This window comes from Aquarana catesbeiana, linkage group LG08 (assembly GCF_042186555.1).
Source record: "Aquarana catesbeiana isolate 2022-GZ linkage group LG08, ASM4218655v1, whole genome shotgun sequence".
Classification (NCBI taxonomy): Eukaryota; Metazoa; Chordata; class Amphibia; order Anura; family Ranidae; genus Aquarana; species Aquarana catesbeiana.
The window spans coordinates 282,668,894-282,693,146 of record NC_133331.1 but is presented as its reverse complement, the minus strand read 5'-3'; the positions used below and the strand labels follow the sequence as shown (position 1 = coordinate 282,693,146).

The 24,253-nt window shown below is 44.5% G+C and overlaps 2 protein-coding genes across 3 annotated transcripts in view; one reads left to right on the top strand and one right to left on the bottom strand.

The window, feature by feature from the left end:
- LOC141106758 (uncharacterized) overlaps positions 1-24,253 on the bottom strand; it is a 217,646-nt gene that overhangs the window by 142,285 nt on the left and 51,108 nt on the right.
- Positions 1-24,253, top strand: part of LOC141104596 (uncharacterized) — a 54,821-nt gene that overhangs the window by 6,514 nt on the left and 24,054 nt on the right. Inside the window, exon 8 of one of the 2 annotated variants that reach the window (XM_073594224.1) lies at positions 1,153-2,014. In XM_073594224.1, the coding sequence (XP_073450325.1) occupies positions 1,153-2,014 (862 nt within the window). Of the gene's footprint in view, positions 1-1,152; positions 6,373-24,253 lie in introns of those variants that run through there. The other variant, XM_073594223.1, reaches the window with a different exon arrangement.

Sequence of the window (24,253 nt, the reverse complement as noted above, 5' to 3'; positions counted from 1 at the left end):
CACAATTTTAAAGCGTGACATGTTTTTATCTATTTACTCGGCGTGACATCATCTTTTATATTTTACAAAAAAAATTGGGTTATGTATTGTGTTTTTTTGTATTAAAATTTTAAAAAGTGTATTTTGTTTTGTTTTTTGCCAAAAACTGAGTTTGAAAAACCGCTGCGCAAATACAGTGTGACAAAGAATTGCAATACCCACCATTTTATTCCCTAGGGTCTTTGTTGAAAACATGCATAATGTTTGGGGGTTATACATAATTTTCTAGCAAAAAATACTGATTTAAACTTGTAAACAAAAAGTGCCAGAAAAGCCTGGTCTTAAAGTTGAGTTCCACCCCCCCCCAAAAAAATAGTAATGTTCTTAAAAAAAAAAAAAAAAAAAACATTTGGAGAAAATTTTTTTTTTACTCACCTCTAAATGCCTGTTGCTAGGAGGTCCCTCGTCTGGGCTCCTGACATCACTTCCCATGGCGCAGGAAGGGAGATCGCCTCTCCTCCCTCCCTCTTGTCAACCATCTGGGACACGTGACCGGTCCCAGATGATTGCGGGGCCAGTGACGGAGCGCGGCTCACGCATGCGCAGTGGGTGCCCGGCTGTGAAGCCACAGCCGGGCGCCCGCAGTTGAAATGCCGGCGCGGACGAGCGGAGGGTGGGGGGACGAGCGGGGCTTTGATCCCCCGCATCACTGGGCCCTGGGACAGGTAAGTGTCCAATTAAAAGTCAGCAGCTGCAGTATTTGTAACTGCTGACTTTTAATTTTTTTTTTTTTTTTAAATGGGAACCTCGCTTCAAAGTGGTCAATGGAGATAAGAGTGATGTCATGTGACCTCCCAGAATCCTCCTCACCTCTCTGGTCAGCTCTGTGTTTGGCCGGCTTCTGTCGGACAGACCGACATACACACAGGCTGAATGTTGGACGTTTTTTTTGATCTGGCAAATGTCTCCTGACATTCTGCCCATGTGTACCCGGCTTAAGAAGGATAGACACGGTAATCATTTACATTATTAAAAATATGCTAAGTATTTCTTATTTGCACAAATGAATGGATTTTAGTGCTATCCACGCACTACACTGACATACTGAAAATGTGGAGCTTTGTCATGTGTTTTAACTGTCCCTATTCTGCTTTTGTCTTTTATTTCCTCCAGATGGACAACATATCACGAGTGACATTGGGACACGTCTGTCTTCAGATCCCTCTACACTTGGGGGGAGTTTCTCCAATCACTCACCTTTCATCACCCATCATACAGATCATAGAAAAAAAACTCACACAAAAAATAAGCCATATTCATGTTCAGAATGCGGGAAATGTTTCACCCAGAAGTCCTCTCTTAATTCCCATGGACGACTCCACATAGGCATGAAGCCTTACTCTTGTTCCCAGTGTGGAAAATGTTTTAATTCGAATTCTCATCTTCTCCGCCATCAGAGAATCCACACAGGAGAGAAACCATATTCATGTTCAGAATGCGGGAAACGTTTTACTACAAGTACCGCTCTTGTTAACCACAAGAGAACTCACACTGGGGAGAAGCCGTATTTGTGTTCGGAATGCGGGAAATGTTTTGGTGCATGTTCAGCCCTTATTTATCACAAGAGGACTCACACGGGGGAGAAGCCATATTCATGTTCTGAATGTGGTAAATGCTTTACTACGAATTCAGCTCTTGTTTATCACAAGAGAACTCACGAGGGGGAGAAGCCGTATTCATGTTCAGAGTGCGGGAAATGTTTTCGTGAGAGTTCAGCTCTTATTAATCACAAGAGATCTCACACAAAGGAGAAGCCGTATTCATGTACGGAGTGTGGAAAATGTTTTAGTAGGAGTTCAACTCTTGTTAATCACATGAGGACTCACACAGGGGAGAGGCCGTATTCATGTTCAGAGTGTGGGAAAAGTTTCACTCTGGGGTCCCATCTTGAGTTACACAAGAGAACTCACACAGGGGAGAAGCCGTATCCATGTTCGGAATGTGGGAAATGTTTTAGTCAGCAGAGTAATCTTAAATTTCATAAGAGAATTCACACAGAGCAGAAGCCAAATTCATGTTGATAATGCAGAATTATTCCACTACGAGTACTGCTTTTTTGGGAAGTCATAGCCATGTTTAGAAATGTTTTACTAAGGAAAGAAAAATCTTCTATTACCTTGTAGAATTCACAGTGGGCAAAACTTATCTTCATGATGAAGTGACAGAAATGTTTCTTTCTTTCTTCATTTAGGGACACAATCTTTAACGTTCAGTCCTGCCGCCTAAAGGAAGATTGAACACTGTAAACAAAAAATACTGTAAGCCAGCAGAGGATAACCCCTCCTACTTCCAGTATGCCCCTGATTTTTTGCTAGTGTCCTATTGGGATGGATGAAAAGACCCACTTGTTAGCAACGTTATCATCTTTTTTTTCATTAATGCCCCGTACACGTGAGCAGATTTTCCGTCGGAAAAATCTTGGATGGTTTTTCCGACGGAATTCCGCTCAAGCTTGCCTTGCATACCCACGGTCACACAAAAGTTCTCTGAACTTTCGACCATCAAGAACGTAGTGACATACAACACTACGATGAGCCAAGAAAATGAAGATCAATGCTGCCGAGCATGCGTCGGATTGTTTCCAAGCATGCGTAGGAATTTTGCGCGTCAGAATTTGTACAGACGATCGCATTTTTGGATAGGAACTTTTCCCGACCGAAAAATAGAGAACCTGCTCTTAATGTTTTGCTGGCTGGAATTCCGCCAGCAAAAGACCGATGGAGCAGACAGACGGTCGCATTTTCCGATAAAAAGCTCTCATCGGAGTTTTGCTGGCAGAATTTCCGATCGTGTGTACGCGGCATAAGACTTTTCATTATATCCCTGCTGGAGCTTTGTCCCTTTGATTGCAGTCATACTAAGCCCGACTTTTTGAAACCTTGTCTGGGCCCATTTGGACTGCATGTTGCGGGGATACTGTGAAAGTGACCATTGGGCAATGGGTTTTGCATAGGGTGGTTTCCAGACTCTGTTCCAATAAAAGTTAGCTGTAGAGGACTTTGCAGATCCAGAGCTGCTTGCATTGCCCTGTTTCTGAAGACTCCGTGAGTAGGAGGGTCTGGCTGAGCACCAGGAACTCATTTACTTAGATCACTGAGTGTCTTAATTACCTGTTCCATCTGGTTTTGCTATAGAAAGGGTTAATGCTGTGGAACTGAGCGCTGACATCATCCATTGGGTGGAGTGTCACACGTGCCCCATACTCTTTCCTTCAATTCAGTATGTAGGAAGCATCTCCCTGCTGCTTCTGCTTGCATAGAGCCACTTCGATTTCTGATTCATTCTTGCTGCCTGCTTAGAGTGAATTTGGTCACCTCTGGCTATCTGACTCTGACATGCTACCAGGTGTTCAGGTTTTGTGGATACCTGAGGTCTTGCTTCATATCCTAATTCTATACATTTCCTTACCATAATGCGGTCACAACATATCCCGCTGTTTTGGTTGCTTCCAGGTCACATTCTAATAACTGCTTCTAGGCGCTTACTGATGGTGCCAATGTCTGCAGCCTGGAATCCTATTATCTACTGCTCTTGGAGCCTGTTTCATTCCTGGAGTCCTCTTTGGCTTTGTTGGGTGTGGACGGAGCCCACCCCTTTTGGCTAAGATTCCTACCATGATCATGCAAGAGGTTATGACCCAAATCACTAACTTATTAGCTGACTCTGATCGAAGAAGCTACAAGTGTGCTCTACTGTAGATTCTATATCTGATTTGGTTGCATATTTGTGGCTTCTAAGCCATCAGCCACAGCCTGTTTCTGAGTCGCCCCCCTTCTTGACTGATGAGCGTACCCCAGAGGATTTCAGTCTTCTGCTGTTACTCCTAATGTAAGGGAGATTCTTAATAATGCAGTGCACAACACTCTGAAACCAGAGGATCAACCTCTAGTTGCTTCTATCAGTGCTGTCTACATGTCTCCATCTTTTTAGCAATCCTAAGCTAGCAATGACTTGACCTGGGGGAGTGGTCACTACACTGGAAGATGTTTGAGGATCTGTGTTGCAGGTAAGGGGCATAGGATATGGACCTTGTGGCTTTCAGGCTCAGCAACAAACTTGACCGGTTTTCTTCCAGGTACAAGGATCCTCTAATCTAGTGGAAGCAATGGATGCTCTTTTGGCTCTATGAGATTAGTACACCCTTATTTACTGTACATCTTTCCTTTGCTGAAGCTCTTTCCTGTTTTTCTTCACAGAATTAATTCCTGTGATCCTCATTACTCTGGACTGGCCTAAGCAGATTTGGTATGCCAACCCAGGCAGACACTTAGTGGTTTCTACCAGATTGCCTGGATCATTTGTTCCAAGACCAATTTGCCATCCTGCTTCATGGTCACTAGTTTTAATGTCATGGCTGTTGAAATCCAAGCTCTGAGGGACAGGGGCATCAGAGTCTGTATATCCTACAGTGATAAAAGCTCATAAGTCTACTTTTGGCAATACTTACCATTTGACATGGAAGGTATACCTAAGTTTGTGTGAGTCATGGGGCTTCCACCCCATGACTTTCTCTGTGGGATGAGTCCTTTTCTTTCTGCAGCTGGGTCTAGACCAGGAAATGTTTCTCAGCATTATCAAAAGACCGATTTGTGCATTTTATATTCTGTTTCAGTCTTTGATTAAGACCCATGTAGCTCCCCCTGTCCATTTTCCTGTGACTTCATGGGATCTAAATCTGGTTCTTTCTGTGCTTCAGAAACAGATGTTTGAACCAATTAAGGATATACTTCTCTCTTCTCTCACCCACTAGGTAGTTTTCTTTATAGTCATCACCTCTGCAAAGCAATTGTCTACTAAACTAATGGCTTTTTCCTACAAGGAATGCTTTCTCATTTTGCATAAGGACAAGGTAGTATTGAGGACTTACGTAAGGTGTTGCATAAAGTGATTTTTTCATTTCACCTCAACCAGGGCATTACTTTTCTGTAACCTTTGCCTGATTCCAGTTCACCATAATGAAATTCCCTTCCATTATCTGGATGTAGTTTGGGCTATGAGAATCTCTCTGTCCTTGCTTCTTTCAGGAAGACTGATTTCTTTTTTCTCATCCTGGATGGACCCCGTAAGAACACACTGGCTTCTTATTCCACCATTTCTAGACAGACCATGATCCTAGCTTCCTCGAGGATAGGGTTTAACTCTTTCCTGTTGAGGTGCACCCTCCTAGATCATCAAGTGCTTCTTAGCCTTTAGCGGATTAAGCAACTGTTTAAGAGGTTTGCAGGGATGCCACCGGGTCTTCTGTTCAAATGTTCTCCAAGTTCCACCAGGTGGATTTTGTGGCCTCATCTGATGTTGTAAGGCAGGCGTCTCCAATCAAAGGGTCAGTTTACTGGTCTTCAGACTTTAGAAGAGCTGAACTGTGGCCAATGAGTTTAGAAAAGCGTCAGTGGGAGTAGCCAATGCCTCAGACTTGGTGGTCAGTAGGAGGAGGAAAAGTACCCCTTTGTTAGTGTCAGTGGAAGTGCTCCATTGTTGGTCTCAGTAGAAGGAATAGTGTCTGGTATCAGTGGTTAGAAACAGTGCCCCAAGGGCCAGATAAAGGCAAGCAATAGGGTGGCATCTGGCCCATGGGGCACAGTTTGGAGACCACTGGTGTAAGGTAATTTATGTGTCCCTTGCTGCAAGCAGTCCCCAATTTCCCAGTTGTTAAACCTGTTATCATTTGTTTACTGTGTTGACCACCCTGAGTTGGATTACTTGTGGACATCCTGCAAATTAAAGACTTTTTTTGTCCCTCAATGAATCAGAAAGAAAAGTGGAATCTCTTACTCACTGTTAAATCCTTTTCTTTGTGATATTGAGGGACACAGGCCCTACCCTATGAGTTTATGTCATGCACTCAGTACTGTGGTAGAGGGGTTATCTTGGGCTGGCCTACAGTTTTTTTGTTTGCCAGTGTCCAATCCTCCTGTAGGCAGCAGTATAACCCGATGGTGGAAGACGTCCTGTGTACCTCAGTGAAAAAAAATTTAGTGTAAAAATACAATTTTCTTTACAAATGTCTAAAGCACCCAAATATCTCCCACTGTTCTCATGTAATCATAAACCCTGTGCTGGAGAGGTTGTTGCATTAACCCACGTTAAATCACTTGTGTCTTCTGAATGAGTTAAACAGTCTTTAGATATGTTGACCCTTGCATCACATCCTGCACCTGCAAGTAAACCAGTTAGTATATGCCTACTTTTAAAATGAATAGTAACATTATGGTTTTATTCCTTTAATGTTTTTAATCTTTTTTAAACATTCTGTTAGGTTTATACAGTTGGTACCATGGGTGTTTTTGCCTAGTTGTTAACTTGAAAAATACAGATTAGCTTTGTTTTCTTTTGTTTGCTTTGTGCGTCTGATTTTATTCTATTCTACCATTCTCCGGCAGGTTTCAAAGTGGCGGCCCTCCAGCTGCTGCGCAACTACAAGTCCCATGAGGCAGTGCAAGGCTGACAGTTACAAGCATGACTCCCACAGGCAGAGGCATAATGGGACTTGTAGTTTCGCAACAGCTGGAGGGCCGCCAGTTTGAGACCCCTGTTCTAGATTCTTGCAGGGCTAAGTACGTGGTAAGTTTGAAAAAGACTTGTCCAACAAAAATAACAAATACACCTCAGAAAATCGTACATGCTCTGCAGGAAATCAAAACTCCCATATACCTATATGCCTAGGGAGGTCTTTGGTAAATGTGAACTTACACTTTAAAAAGGTCCCTATCTCATATACACTCACCAGCCATTTTATTAGGTACATCTGTTCAAATACTCGGTAACACAAATTGCTAATCAGCCAACCACATAGCAGCAACTCATGCATTTAGGCATCTAGACGTTGTGAAGATGACTTGCTGAAGTTCAAAACCGAGCATCGGCATGGGGATGAAAGAGGATTTAAGTGACTTTGAACGTGGCATGGTTGTTGATCCCAGATGGGCTGGTCTGGGCATTTACTGCTGATCTACTTGGATTTTCACACACAATCATCTCTATGGATTACAGAGAATGGTCCGAAAAAGAAAACATCCAGTGAGTAGCAGTTGTGTGGACGAAAATGATTTGTTGATATCATAGGAGAATAGGCAGACTGGTTCCAGATGATAGAAAGGCAACAGTAACTCAAACAACCACTCCTTGCTTTTGTCACTTCCAGTTTCTCGAGTGTGGATGGAGGCCTGAGCAGAGGAGTCGGCCAGCCTGCAGGTGCACATGGTAATTTACTACAGTACTGCTAGCGGGAAGAGTGGATGCTGGGCTTAGTTGTTCTGCTGTATTTAGCTTGTGGACTTCACCTTCCAGACTGGTGTGTCATCCTGGACAGGTGTTAGCAAATGTAAAAGTGGCTGATATATACTAGTGCAGTGGGCCATTGACATTGCTGATGTCCTGCATCACTGGGGACCCTCATAATGGGCACAGCAGATGTACAAACCCGGCTGGGAACTCAGCACAGGAATGGTGGGAACCCCTCAAAATAGGCACAGCAGCCAGCAGGTGTACAGACACAGGAATGGTGGGAACCCCTCATAATGGGCACAGTGGGTGTACAGACCCAGGAACTCAGCACAGGAATGGTGGGAACCCCTCATAATGGGCACAGTGGGAGTACAGACCCTGGAACTCAGCACAGGGATGGTGGGAACCTCCCTCATAATGTGCACAGCAGCCAGCAGGTGTGCAGACTTAGGAACTTTTAGAGGAAGTGCAGTGGTCAGGAGTATGTAATTGTTGTAGTGCAGTGGTCATACGTATGTAATGTATGTAGTGCAGTGGTCAGGAGTATGTAATTTTTGTAGTGCAGTGGTCACACGTATGTAATGTATGTAGTGCAGTGATCAGGTGTATGTAGCGTATGTAGTTAACTGGTCAGGAGTATGTAACATACATAGTGCAGTGGTCAGGAGTATGTAACATACATAATGCAGTGGTCAGGAGTATGTAACATACATAGTGCAGTGGTCAGGAGTATGTAACATACATAATGCAGTGGTCAGGAGTATGTAATATACATAGTGCAGTGGTCAGGAGTATGTAACATACATAGTGCAGTGGTCAGGAGTTGTAACATACAAAGTGCAGTGGTCAGAAGTTGTAACATACATAGTGCAGTGGTCAGGAGTTGTAACATACATAGTGCAGTGGTCAGGAGTATGTAACATACATAATGCAGTGGTCAGGAGTATGTAACATACATAGTGCAGTAGTCAGGAGTATGTAACATACATAGTGCAGTGGTCAGGAGTTGTAACATACATAGTGCAGTGGTCAGAAGTTGTAACATACATAGTGCAGTGGTCAGAAGTTGTAACATACATAGTGCAGTGGTCAGAAGTTGTAACATACATAGTGCAGTGGTCAGGAGTTGTAACATACATAGTGCAGTGGTCAGAAGTTGTAACATACATAGTGCAGTGGTCAGGAGTTGTAACATACATAGTGCAGTGGTCAGAAGTTGTAACATACATAGTGCAGTGGTCAGAAGTTGTAACATATATAGTGCAGTGGTCAGGAGTTGTAACATACATAGTGCAGTGGTCAGGAGTATGTAACATACATAGTGCAGTGGTCAGGAGTATGTAACATACATAGTGCAGTGGTCAGGAGTATGTAACATACATAGTGCAGTGGTCAGGAGTATGTAACATACATAGTGCAGTAGTCAGGAGTATGTAACATACATAGTGCAGTAGTCAGGAGTATGTAACATACATAGTGCAGTGGTCAGAAGTTGTAACATACATAGTGCAGTGGTCAGGAGTTGTAACATACATAGTGCAGTGGTCAGAAGTTGTAACATACATAGTGCAGTGGTCAGGAGTTGTAACAAACATAGTGCAGTGGTCAGAAGTTGTAACATACATAGTGTAGTGGTCAGGGGTATGTAACATACATAGTGTAGTGGTCAGGAGTATGTAACATACATAGTGCAGTGGTCAGGAGTATGTAACATACATAGTGCAGTGGTCAGGAGTATGTAACATACATAGTGTAGTGGTCAGGAGTATGTAACATACATAGTGCAGTGGTCAGGAGTATGTAACATACATAGTGCAGTGGTCAGGAGTATGTAACATACATAGTGTAGTGGTCAGGAGTATGTAACATACATAGTGCAGTAGTCAGGAGTATGTAACATACATAGTGCAGTGGTCAGAAGTTGTAACATACATAGTGCAGTGGTCCAGGGTGGCTGCTGCTCACTTGACCTCTGAAAGATTTTACCCCTTTTATGACCAGGCCATTTTTTGCTATTCAACCCTGTGCTACTTTAAAGTGGTTGTAAACCCTTTACAATCCACTTTTCACTACAGGTAAGCCTATAATAAGGCTTACCTGTAGCTACCCCAGATATCTCCTAAACCTTCATGGTTTAGGAGTTATCCCCTGTCTCAGCATGTGCCGACGTCATTGGCACATGCGCACTGAAGCAGTGGCTCGTTCGTGCCATTGCTTCAGCTGCCGTGCCGTTACCGGTGGCTCCTGCACGCATGCACGGGAGTGACGTCATTGCGGCTCTGGCCAATCACAGCGCCGGAGCCTGCGATACCCGAAAAAAACTCCAGGAGCGATGTCGCCGGCTGGACCAGTGTACGGGAACCGCTGCCGGGGCTTCGATCTAAGGTAACTATTTCAGAATGAGCTAGTATGCTATGCATACTAGCTCATTATGCCTTTGTCTTGCAGGTTTTTTTTTTTTTTTTTTTTTTAGTGGAGTGGATTTACTTTAACTGGCAATTACTCACTCATGCAACATTGTACACAAATGGCATTTGTATACATTTTTTTACACAAATAGAGCTTTCTTTTGGTGGTATTTGATCATCACTGTTTTTTTTTTTTTTATTGTGTATTATAAAAATGAAAAAATACTGACAATTTTGAAACTAAAGAATATATTTTTTACTTTCTGTTATAAAACATATCCAATAAAAAAATTAAATTTCTTCATAAAATGTATTCTGCTACATGTCATTGGTAAAAAGAAAATAAGTGTATACTGATTGGTTTGTAGTTATAGCGTCTACAAACTATGGTATATATACTGGAAATGACGCAGCTATAGACGCTGTAATGGTGGTGATCAGCGACCTATAGTGTGACTGTGATAGGGTGGTGGACAATCTGGTGCTAACTGACAATAATGTCACCAGTGACACTAATGCAGAGATCAGTGATAATACTGTACACTGTCAGGAGCAGGGAAGGGGTTAACATCTAGGGGCAATTAAGGGGTTAACTGTGCGCCAAACAATGTGTAATATGTGCTGCTTTTCTGATCTGACTGTTTTTTCTCCCTGCTTTTCTCTGTTTCTATGCAGAGTTCTGATTGATTGGACACAGCCAATCAGCTGACTTCAGCCAAAACCATTGGCTGAAAACTGCTCCCAAACTTGTGGTGTGTCCAATCACAGCATAGATCAGCAGGGGGCTCATGTGCATCCCCGAACCTGGAAGACAGGCGGCGAGGTACCGGTACGTTGTCCAGCGTGCCCGCGCCGCCCGTCCGCAGTAAATCTACTTTGGACAGACGGCAAGTAGTTATTTTGGTAATGACCCCACAAATGGAGAAAAGTTCCAGCATTGCAGTACCAGTTCCAGAAACCAATCTGATGAGCACTTTGAGTCCCCAGGAAGAAAGGCGCTACAGAATTTTTATTAATACAAATATTAAATGCATCATTATGACATCTAGCCACAAGGTGGCGCTCTAGGCTGATAATAAAGCTCAGGTATCTGCACCACACACACACATCTGGAGATGGAATGGTCTAACACGTTCCTCCTATTTTCTTAAAGCTAAACTTGTACAGCAAAGAAATATATCCTTCTCATCCTATTCCTACTACATTATTTCTCTAGCTCAGGCTGGATACATGGACACCTCCTTCAGCCCCAAACAACGGCTTGTCTCCTCTCTATCATCACCATTCTCCTCCCACTTCCGCTCTGTGGCTTCCATATTTCGAGGGGGTGTTTCCCTTTGCATATTTCCGCTATGTGCGACTGGTTGCCACAGTGACGCCCAGCGAACTGATTATACGATCTTCCAGTAGTTTATTCCAGCGGTAAGGCCACCAGAGCTACCACTAGAGGGCGACCGTCTGCCATTTGAAAGGAAGAAGTGTCCTCGGTCCAGGGAGGGTGGCGGCCATTTTGTTGTAGCCGAAAAGAGATGCAAGGTGGTATTTTTTTATAGCTGAGAGAAACGATTTCCTGCAGAGTGTGTGCCCAGTGAGGAGGAGGTAATAATGTCTTCTTATTATGAGAGGAGGGGGTCTCTGTGTAATGAATTTGGGGGGGGGTCATGTGACTGATCACGTCAAATGTCCCGTATAAATCACAGGCTCATTGGGATGGATTTGGTGAGAAGAGATATAAAAAAAATCCTCTTCTTCCTGTTACCAGCCCCATACCAGATCCGAGGAAAGCACTATGACCCATTGTGGGGGGATGGGATGTTGAGTGTGAGCTGTGTCTTATTATTATCAATATGAGGAATGACAGGTTCTCTTCATCTCCATACCTATGGAAGTGCTGATCTTGTTCTCCTCTCTCTTCATGTCTCTCTGCTCCGTATTTCTCTCGTTGTCCGTCTCTCTATGATGACATTGATCTATGATAGTGTAGCAATAACTCTCGGTGGAGCTGCTGGTTTAAGCGGCTTGTTACCTTCACTCTGGATACCTCCGTTTCACTAACACCGGGTCTAGGGTTCCGTTGAGTTTATCTCTGGACGATATAAGCACCAAACACTTGAGTACGTTTTCCAATGCTTTAATAGAATAAACCAGGGAAGTAGCAGGAAAGAGGTAGCAGGAAAGCTGCAGGGAAGCTCAAATACCTTTCTGTTGTATTTCTTCAGAAATATTCTTTGTAATTGAACACTTGCAATCGAAAGGTCCCCCCTTTTTGTAGGATTCAATCTTTGCCCATCTGGATAGACATCTCTCACTTGCCTAGCAGCCAGCACGTAGCAGGAACAAAAGTCTCTGCCACAGACTTATCTGGAATAAAACCCGTACGATCCTCTGCCACAAGATGTATTGGTTTGTGGTGAATGTCAGATATAATACTTGAACCTTTAAGCCAACCCGGCAGTACCATGCAATAAGATTACTTCGGAACGCGTCTTCCAACCGAGTCACCAGGCCCCTCTCCAGACCAGCACTCTGCATGATCCTTCCATGATGGGTCCTCCCCTGGGATCTTCTCGGTTGTCCAGCTTCTTCACTCTGGATAGACAGCTCAGGACCATTCCTCGGCTGCTGTGGTAGGCCCCAGACAAGCTTGTGGGCCCACTCACAAGCCACAGCGACAGACCACGAGGTGGTATTCCTAGTGCATACCTGTCGGCCAGGAGGGCCAGCAGGTGGCTGAAAACGAACCCCTAAAACATGGCGTCTGTCCCAAAAATACCCTCTCCCAGAATGCAACTCGGAGGACCACCTCCACCGAGTTATCTCCGGGACAGAGGAGCACCCATACGCTTCGACACGTTGCTTTTCCAACACCTGAGAATAAGAAAACACTGCGCTCTAATAGCAAAAATAAAATATATGTGAGCCAGCAGCTGCATACATTGTGACAAACAATAACTGGTAAATGGCAAAAAAATGCAGCGCTAAGAAGTAATAGGAAGTTAAGGTGTAGTGAAACAATTAAGTAAGAGATGCTGTACTGAACAGTAAAGCATATGTGCAAAAACCATAAGTGAAATGAAATGAACAAACACAGTATAAAGTGTCCACATATGGTAAATGGATGATTCCAAACTCAAATTATTAAGAGGAACTGGTATGGACCAAAAAATGATGTGAAACTAGAAAATAAAGTCAATGGTGCACGGTGTGGATCTGTGACTGAGTCAACAACGGGGTACAGAACTTCCGTAGCTGTAAACCAACATCTCAATATGGGGCATCAGAATGAAAACATCAAGAAGTAAGATAAGATGGGTACTCTTACCAGATGACGTGGACTCCACTGTCATATGACATGGAGTCAATGGTGCATGGAGCCAAACCTAGGCTGGAAAACGATATCCGGAACGGTGGAACCTCTGTCTCCCTTCTTGACTTCTCTGGTGGGGTGAAGAAACATCAGGAAGGGCCGCCAACTGGATATCAGCCAATAGACCTCAAGGATGTGTTCCAAGGAGAAGCCGGGGACAGATTTGATCCAGACCCCGTGATGGAAGTAGGGCTACTGGAAGGCAGTTTCTTGCATCGGGATAATATGCAAATAAAAAATAAAAAGCTTCTGCATAGTGCAGGTAAACCAGGGATTTTTATTTCTAAAAATACCATACAAAAAATGGATAAAAGTGATCACAATTAAAATAAAATCTAAGCAGCGTAAGGAAGGGGAGATCGTCCGACGCGTTTCGACCAAGGGGGTCTTCAACAGCCATTTTCCAACACCTGCCTATGGTGACAACGACACCCACCGGCACAATGTGGAACTGCATGCAACGTCTGCCAAGCTGGAACAGAGGCAAATCTAACTTCCTATAATAAGCAACCCACTAAATTTACCTATCAGCGGTAGATAAAAATCTACCAGCGCTATAATAGGGTGACCAGACATCCCCGGTTCCTGGGGACAGTCCCCGGATTGAGGACACTGTCCCCGGACCAAATCTTTCCCCGGTTTTGTCCCTGGATTGGATTTGAACAGGGGCTGGGGCAATTTTAAAGACAGTCAGTGCAGAATAAAAAAAAAAATTCAGAATTACACTCCACCGCTCCAACTAGCCTATGATCGTGTGAGCCTGATGATCGTGTGCCATTTCTTCAGTTCTGGGCACATGTCCATTCAGCTCCGCTCTCGCATGTTCTTCTGCCTTGGCTCAAGTCCCGGGCAGCCACCTACCTGCTTATCTCCTTGCCTTCCCTGGCGGAGTGACCTTCCTCTGCTCCCCACCCAGTAGTAGCCGGGGCCCGGAGAGGGAGACTTGAGAGGCTGTGAAGCTGGCGGCGTGGGGCTGCCAGTGCTTTCAACACAGGGGTGCTTGGGGGTGTCTGTGAATAGATGACATTGCACTTTGTGTCTCTGGCATATTGGTTATAAGTTAACAAAATCTGCACCCAGCAGCCATGTTATGTGACACACTGTGACACTGCCAGCCAGAGCCATGATAGAGTGCCTGCTGCCTGTGAGTTATAATGCTGATGATCTTAACCAGTTGCCAATCGTCCGATAGCAGATTTACTGCTACAGGGCGGTCGCTCTGCGAAGGATCACGTACACACGTGATCCTGCATTTCTGGGTCCACCGGTACCTGCTGATCGTTATGTACGCAGGCAGAACAGTGGTCTGCCTATGTAAACAAGGCAAATCACCGTTCTGTCAGTATGAAAAACATTGATCCTGTGTTCCTGCAAAGCAGGGACAGGGATCTATGCCATCCCTTAGTGAAAACACCTCCTCCACAGTGCGAAAACACTTGTTAGGTACACATTTAGTCCTTTGATTGCCCTAGATGTTATCCCCTTCCCAGCCGGTGTCATTAGCACAGTGACAGTGCATATTTTTAGCACTGATCACTGTATTAACATCACTGGTTTCCACAAAGTGTCAAAAGTTCCACTTAATGTCAGATTTGCCTGCCGCAATATCGCAGTCCTGCTATGAGTCGCTGATTGCCGCCATTACTAGTAAAAAAAAAATATGTCCCCGGATTTCATTTAAAAAAAATAATCACCTTAATCTATGACATAATGGATTCTATAGATGTTCTCTACTAAGGATGAGCTCAGGCGTGTTCACAGCTGCACGCGCCAAGCCCGTCAGGAAGTCGGCACTGCACAGGGCTAATCACAGACAGTGAGACATTTTCCCGATCCGCGGCTGCAGAAATCGGGAAATGTATCACTGCTTGTGATTAGCGCTGTGCAGTGCTGACTTCCTGGCGGGCTCGGCACGTGGGGCTGCGAACACGCCTGAGCTCATCCTTATTCTCTACTTCTCCTGGTTTTAGGTTCTGTATCCAGAGACAACAAAATACAAATAGGAAACCCCTCAAATCTAATCACCTGACAAAGGATGGGGGAGGAGCCAAGTCACATGACCAAGAGGATACTAAACCTCACCCTGGAGATCATCTACCTGCTGACCGGAGAGGTGAGGAGGATTCTGGGAGGTCACATGACATCGCTTTTATCTTTATCAATAAAACACAGACCTGACCGGAGAGGTGAGGAGGATTCTGGGAGGTCACATGACATCACTCTTATCTCTATTAACAAAAAACACAGACCTGACTGGAGAGGTGAGGAGGATTCTGGGAGGTCACATGACATCACTCTTATCTCTATTAATAAAACACAGACCTGACCGGAGAGGTGAGGAGGATTCTGGGAGGTAACATGACATCACTCTTATCTCTATTAAACCCCTTCCCGCCGACCGTACGCAGATGTGCGTACTCGGCTTTCCGGGGTTATACCGGGATGATACCTGCAGCTGCAGGCATCATCCCGGTACCGTTGTTTCCAGCAGGCGATCGGCTACCCGTGTATAACAACCGATGCGGCTAAAAGCCGCTCGGTTGTTATACCGGGGGAGCGGGAGGGGACATCCCCCCCTCCCGCCGCCTCCCGCCGCTGTTACCGGGCCTCCCGTGCGATCGGGAGGCCCGGTGTCCAATCGGGAATCTTCGGCGGCTGGGGGCGGGCTGGAACGAAGCTGTGAGCGGCTTCGTTCCAGCCTTCTTGTTGTAAACGCGGAAGCGACGTCATGACGTCACTTCCCGTTTACTCGGCTGCCAATGGCGCCGAATTTAAAAAAGTACACAGTATTCAGAATCGCCGTTTTCGGCAATCTGAATACTTTGAAGTATAAAGGAGGGATGGGGGGTCTTTTAGACCCCCCATCCTTCCATAAAGAGTAACTGTCACCACCTATTACTGTCACAAGGGATGTTTACATTCCTTGTGACAGCAATAAAAATAAAAAAAAAATAAAAAATTTTTTTAAACACAATTTTAAAGTAAAAAAATAAATAAATTAAATAAATAAATAATAAAATTTTTTTTTTAAAGTGCCCCTGTTCCCGCGAGCTCGCGCAGCGAAGAAAACGCATACGGAAGTCGCGCCCGCATATGTAAACGGTGTTCAAACCACACATGTGAGGTATCGCCGCGATCGTCAGAGCGAGAGCAATAATTCTAGCACTAGACCTCCTCTGTAGCTCAAACCTGGTAACCGTAAAAAATTTTTAAAGCGTCGCCTATGGATATTCATAGGTACCGTAGTTTGTCGCCATTCCACGAGTGCGTGCAATTATAAAGGGTGACATGTTTGGTATCTATTTACTCGGCGTAACATCATCTTTCACATTATACAAAAAAATTGGGGTAACTTTACTGTTTGGATTTTTTAAAATTCATGAAAGTGTCCCTTTTCCAAAAATTTGCATTTAAAACACCGCTGCACAAATACCGTGTGATAAAAAATATTGCAACAATCGCCATTTTATTCTCTAGATTCTCTGCTAAAAAAATATATATAATGTTTGGGAACTCTAAGTAATTTTCTAGCAAAAAATACGGATTTTAACTTGTAAACACCAAATTTCAAAAATAGGCTTAGTCATGAAAGGGTTAATAAAACACAGACCTGACCGGAGAGGTGAGGAGGATTCTGGGAGGTCACATGACATCACTCTTATCTCTATTAATAAAACACAGATTAAACTGTACGCATCAAAATGTTGCATAGAAACACATAGTCCGATGATGGCGGGCAAGAGGTATCGGAGAGTATGGCAGGGAAATTTTGCATTTTTCCTGAAATTCCTCTTTAAAACCCCGCTCTGGGCAAAGACCAATTTTTAATTATACCACCCTCCAACTGCTACTCCTGGTCTTTTCCCCTCTCTTACCTGATGAAGGCAGTCATACTCGCCTAAGCCCCCAGTCCAGGTCCCTCACTACCACCAGTTCTGGTACGGGGGAACCACTGATTCAGTACTGCGATGGCACCCCAAGATCACCAGTCACCTGCCCTCCCCTGTGGTGATGTCACCCTCTTCTCTCTACTGAGAGCACCCCACCGGTGGCCATTCATAGGAAGTGTACACGTCTCACAGGCAGGTCCTTCTTTGGGTGACATGGACACCTGAAAAAGGACCACTCCAGGAAGTAAAGAGAAGAGGAGAAGACTCAGACCAGCGCTGTCAAATCATCACAGCTTCAGGTAATTTAACCACTTGTTCCGTATGTAACGAATGTAGTGTAGTGGTCAGGAGTATGTAACCTACATAGTGCCGTCTTCCAGGGTGGCTGCTGCTCACTTGCTCTCTGGAAGGTTTTACCCCGTTAATGACCAGGTCGTTTTTTTTTTTTTGCTATTTAGCACTGCAATATCTTAACTGGCAATTGCGTACCCAAATAAAATGTATATAATTTGTTTTTCTCACACAAATAGAGCTTTCTTTTGATGGTATTTGATCACCACTGGGGTTTTTATTTTTATTTACACAAATGAAAAAAGAGGGGGGGCCCCGATTTTTTATTTTTTTTCTACTTTCTGTTATAAAATATATCCAATTAAAGAAAATCAAATTTCTTCGTAAATTTAGGCCAAAATGTATTCTGCTACATGTCTTTAGTAAAAAAGAAAAACCCCATTAAGCATATATTAATTGGTTTGCGTGCAAGCTTTGGCGTCTACAATTAGCGAAACTCCAGCTGTTGCAAAACTACAAGTCCCATCATGCCTCTGTCTCTGGATGTCATGCTTGTGGCTGTCAGAGTCTTGCTATGCCTCATGGGACTTGTAGTTCTGAAACAGATGGAGGTCCGCTAATTGCATATCCCTGGTATATACTGTATACAGTGGAACCTCGGATTGTGAGTAACGCGGTTAACAAGCTTTTTGCAGTATGAGCAATTCTTTTTTTTAAATCCTGACTTGGTTTGCGAGTGTTGTCTCGCAAAATGAGCAGGATTCAAGCCTCTGCGGTGTGCAGTACCGCATTTGGCCAGAGGTGCGGGGTGCCGGTGACACTCGGAGCCGTTCGGAAACTTGGAAGCACTCAAAAATACTCAGTTCCAGAGTCTTGCCAAGGGTAACTAAATGGTCTCCGAGTATTTCCAAGTCTCTCTGGCGTCCACCCCCCACCTCTGGCCACATGTGGTATTGCATGCCATAGAAGTCAATGTGGAACAAATTATCTTCGTTTCCATTGACTTCCATGGGGAAACTTGCTTTGATATGCACATGCTTTGGATTACAAGCATTCTCCTGGAATGGATTATGCTCGTAATCCAAGGTTCCACTGTACTAGAATTTAAGCAGCGATGACGCTATACTGTAATAGTGGTGATCCGCGACTTATAGTGGGATTGTGATAGTGTGGCGGGAAATCTGAGGCTAACAGACACTGGCTGAGAGGGACACTAACTGACAATGGCATCACTAGTGACACTAATACAGTGGAACCTTGGATTAGGAGCATAATCCGTTCCAGGAGAATGCTCGTAATCCAAAGCACTCGCATATCAAAGCGAGTTTCCCCATAGAAGTCAATGGAAACGAAAATAATTTGTTACGCATTGACTTTTAAAGGCATGCAATACCCCATGTGGCCAGAGGTGGGGGGGCGCCGGAGAGCCTCGGAAACACTCGGAAAGGCCCGGGGACAGCTCGGCTGAACTCTGATTGGCTCCGCTCGGATCCGGCTCCCCCCACCTCAGGCCAAACGCAGTACTGCACACCACTGTGGCTTGAAACCTGCTCGTTTTGCGAGACAACACTCACAAACCAAGTCAGGATTTTTTAAAAAACAGTGCTCGTATTGCGAAACGCTTGTTAACCGCTTTACTCGCAATCCGAGGTTTTATTGTACAGCGATTAGTGATAATGCTGTACATGACACTGTACTAACGACACTGGTGCCTAACAAGTGTAATATTTGCTGCTTTTACTTGCTGATCTGGCTGTTTTTTCTCCCTGCTTTTCAGGGAGAAAAAACAGCCAGATCGATGTTCTCTGTACACAAATTTCTGTGTGTTTGTATGATTAGACACCGGTGATCAGCAGGTTTTAGCCGAAATCATTAATACGTTACAACTTTTTGTTACTTTTACACTACAGAGATCAGTTATAGGGGAGGAGCTTTAAGAAAGCAGCAACCTGACTGTTGGTGATTTTGGGGGCTTCGATTGATTTACTGTATGACGTAAACTATTTACACATTTATTATGTGTAAGTAAGTATTTTCTTGCTAAAACACAGGAATGCATTATAGTTAAGAAGCCATTTGATGATCACATGACTCGTGTGTCACAAACTTGGAGCAGGAAACAGAGCACCATGATGGAGCCTCCAACACCCTCCCTGACACCTAAGAGAAGCAAAAAGATTCTAGAAGTCACCCAGAAAATTATTGAGCTGCTGACAGAGGAGGTGAGCGGTGCCGGGGATGTGTCTCCTACAGATGGATCCAGTAACAGAAATCCCCCAGAGAGATGTCCCCGTCCTCTGTATTCCCGGGACTCCACACAGGAAGATCAGAAGATCCTTCAGGAGGATCAGGTAGGAGGATTGGAGAATCTTAATGAAATTAGGTTTGTTTTTAAAACTTATCTTAGCCTAAAATCAAAACGGTATTGTATTACAGCTTACCGACCCTTAGATGTTTTTGTTACAAAGTGCTTTTTTCTCTGTAGTTTAACAAACTACATGCTATCTGCGTACGCTCACTCCTCCACTGCATCTATGGAGGGAACCATGGTTGTCACCCAGGCTGGACTAGCAATCTGTTTACTTTGGTTCATTTCTGTGAGCTGATGGGGTTGATAGTTAACATAAGAAATAGAAGTTGTTTGTGCTTCCTGTTCAGCTCACAGGATGTGAGCTGGACACCTAATTTCTGGCAGGATCAACAGGTATTTTCTGTACTATAAAAACGAAAGCAAACAACTACAAAAATTGTGCTTTCCCCAGCGCTCATATATTTAAACAGATATTATACTAAAAATTATTCCAATATACAAAAAGCTCCTGCTATAAAGGTTGCATGACATAAATTTGTATGCTTAACCACTTCAGGACCGCCCACCGTCGTTATACGTCGTTACTTTGAAGAGGAGTACTGTTGTTATTGTAGTAGTAGTCTGTCATAACCCCGGTATCCTCTTCAAGAGCGGGCGGTCTGGTTTCAGATAAAAGTGGTCTCTGCAGTGGATTCGCCACAAGATCACTTTTATCGGCGGGGGGAGGGCCCGAGGGCCCCCCCCCGCCTCCCCCCCGCCTCTCTCTGGTGCCCTCCGCTGCTTACCGGAGCCGTAGGCAGTGGTGGAGGCGATCGGGTCCTCTCCCTAGCCTGACATGGAGACGAGTGAGAGGAAGATGGCTCCCACCCGTCTCCATACGTTATACATCGGTACTTTGAAGAGGAATATCGTTGTTATGGCAGCAGCTAGCTACCATAACCCCGGTATCCTCTTCTTCAGCGGGCGGTCCGCTTCAGGATAAAAGTGGTCTCTGCAGCGGAATCGCCGCAAGATCACTTTTATCGGTGGCGGGAGGGGGCCGCCCTCCCACCACACTCTGGTGCCCTCTGCCGCTTACCGAAGCCGTCAGTAGCAGCATAGGCGATCGGATCCTCTCTCTAGCCTGACATGGAGATGAGTGAGGTGAAGATGGCGCGCAGAAGCGAACACATACGTGAGCAGCGCCCACATATGTTCAAACCACACATGTGAGGTATCACCATGAATGTTAGAGCAAGAGCAATAATTCTCACTCTAGACCTCCTCTGTAATTCAAAACATGCAACCTGTAGAATTTTTTAAACGTCACCTATGGAGATTTTTAAGGGTAAAAGTTTGTCGCCATTCCACAAGCGGGCGCAACTTTGAAGCGTGACATGTTGGGTATCAATTTACTCGGCGTAACATTATCTATCGCAATAAAAAAAAATTGGGCTAACTTTACTGTTGTCTTATTTTTTAATTTAAAAAAGTGAATTTTTTTCCAAAAAAGTGCACTTGTAAGACCGCTGCGCAAATACGGTGTGACAAAAAGTATTGCAAAGACCGCCATTTTATTCTCTATGGTGTTAGAAAAAAAAAATTATATATATATATATATATATATATATATATATATATATATATATATATATATATATATAATTATATATAATGTTTGGGGGTTCTAAGTAATTTTCTAGCAAAAAAAAAATGTTTTTAACTTGTAAATACCAAATCTCAGAAAGAGGCTCGGTCCTTAATTGGTTAAATTTCCAGGGAAATACAAGCATTTGCAGGGCTGCACACACCATATGAAATGTCTTTTAATGAAAGTCTAAAACATATGCACCCTGTGAATCATATATTCATCATATCAGGACGGATTAAATAAGGCTGCTGATGATCCAGATCTATTCCTTGAGTCCCATCACCACACCTCGTGGAATACCGCTCCCTGTGGATGTTAAACTCACCAGATCTTAATAGGAAATACACCTTAAGTACAGTGCCAATCGTATGAAAGAATCCTCCTCTCATCAGCAGATCAAGGGATAGACTACACCTTATACTCAGACACCTTCTTCCAACAGAGTTCTCCTTGAATGAGGATCCTCCTCTCATCAGCAATAACACTCATGTGGAAAAAACAATCTTGTAGCTTGATACTGTTACACTAATTTAGTCCAAAACCCCCCTGAACAATTGCACTATTTAAAAGAATGTAAACAATGGGTCACTCATCCAGCTATGTGTGTCACTTTCACCACTCCCCAGTTTTTGTTAGCTGCGGTGATTCCTGGGTTGTGCTCCACACTTGTTGACTGACCCGATAGCCGCGTGGTCACGCGCTAACGTGTTTCGTCATCGACTTCGTCAGAGGTATTTTCTGTACTTACTGAAAATGTTCCTACCTTGAAAATTGAAAACAAATGTCGCCAGCACATCTAATAGCTGATGAGCAGCAATATATTCATTTTTTGTTATTGTGTTTAGTCATCTTTTGTATCACAATGCAGATAAAGTTGCAAATAACCTAATATATCTTATCCAGGGAGACGGGCTGATTTTGGTAAAAATTGAGGATGAAGAGACACTCATGATGGATGATGAGTCATGTAAGGAGGAGGAAATCCCTTTAGAGATCAGCACCGGTGAGTAATAAACACTAAGCCCAGTGCGATTTCAAAGCCACAGATCAATGTGTTTTGCACCTACGATTTCATTGCAACTTGCGACTTTGTTTAACAGAAGTCTATGCAAGTCGCAATGAAATTGGAAAAAGTCGCGCAGGAACCTTTTTCAAAGTCGTTGCAACATGATACGCAACGAGTTGCCGGCAATGGGATGCAACTTACATGACAAATTGCATGACAAACCGAGGTGCATGAGGGCTTAATTCAGAGAAGAGTCCCAGATTCTCCTTGTTCAGTCACTACAACAATCTCTTCTTCTCCCCCCTCCTCTGTCAGTAGACAGTAATGGGGAGACAGTATGTGCCCAGTGGGGGAGTCAGGAGTCATCAGCCCCTATTAGACTCCGGCTCTCCTCACATCATGTCATTGTGTGTTACCAGTCTCCCCCCCACACACATTCTCTGGGGTCTCTCATACATCTCAGTACAGGGGGCTTCACTCTCATCTTTATTCACAGACCCCGGAGACACCAGAGCCACTCAGAGAGACGGCAAAGCTGAGGAGGAGGAAGAAGAACAAGAGAGGATTAAAGAGGAGGAAATTCCTATAGAGATCCCCATGGGTGAGTAATATATACATTAAATATAGAAACTATTGTTTCCCTGCATGGTCCCTGCCTTGGCTGCTGATGAGAAAGTGTTGTCATGTGACCTCCCAGAATCCTCCTTACCTCTCCGGTAAGGTCTGTGTTTTATTATTAGAGATAAGAATTGTGACGAACCAGGAGTGCAAAGAGAGAGCACACAAAGGCAAATCATAAGGAATGCGTGAGTGTTTATTGGGGGACTCAGGGTACAGGCAGGAGGAGGATTGGTCCATAGAACAAACAGTAGACAGCGATGAAGGGTGATCCTCAGGGCAGCATTTTGGGACAGCAAAAGGGTTATAGTCCACAGGGCAAAAAAAAAACACCCTGCAGGACAAAGGCATAATGAGCTAGTATGCATAGCATACTAGCTCATTATGAATTACTTACCTGAGATCGAAGTGCCCAAAGCAACCCTCGTTCACCTCCTCCGTTGCCGCCATGATACCAGAGTGACTTCCGGGTATCGCTCCTCTGGCGCTGTGACTGGCCGGAGCAACAATGACGTCACTCCGGCGCATGCACGCGGGAGCAGTCAGTGAGGGCATGATCGCCTTCACTAATGGCACGCAGACATCGGTGCCTGTTTTTAGGAAAACATCTCCTTAACCGTGTACGTTAAGGAGATATTTCTTGCACCTACAGGTAAGCCTTAATCTAGGCTTACCTGTAGGTTAAAGTGGTCTGTAAGGGTTTACAACCACTTTAAAGTCCTTGGCAGATGGGCAGAGCAGTGTTGGCACAGCAGGGTAGCAAGACACAGTATGAAGTGAAACCGTCCACCTGATAGCAATGTAACACCACACAGTCCATGCAGAAATGGGGAATCCGTACCCAGGGGCGGAGACCCGAGTAGTCAGGACTAAGTGCAAACAGGCAGAGATCCAGGCAGACAGGGGTAAGTTCAGAATGGGGCTGAAATCCGGGTAAAGATGGCTAAGTCCAGATCAGGGCGGAAAACCAGGCAGACAAGGGTAAGTTCAGAACAGGGCAGAGATCCAGGTAGACAAGGCTAGGGGCTGCTAGCGGAGACAAGGTGAAGTCCACAGGCTCTTGGAAGGGGGCTGTGGGGGTCTGGCTGCAGCTGAGAGCCTCACATAGCACAGCAGCTCAGACAATACAGAACTATGTCCCAGCAGTCCCAGGGTCCAGAAAGTAGCACACTATCCTTACCAAGCCATCAGACTCAGCAGCTCAAAGCACCCTCCGTTCTCCTTTCCTTGGGACACCCAGACACCAGTTCCCCATGTCCATCACTGGGGAAAGCTCAGAAAAAGACTGCCACTTTCTCCCAGCATAGGGAAATTATACTGTACTTTGAGCTCAACCAAGACTAGCGCACAATGCCCGGTGCCGGCATGTCTAGCCCTGTCCAGCCACAGCACACCATCCTGCTGAGATCCACCTCATCACCTATCCACCTGACTGCTTTACACTGTTGATTTCAACAAAACAACACACA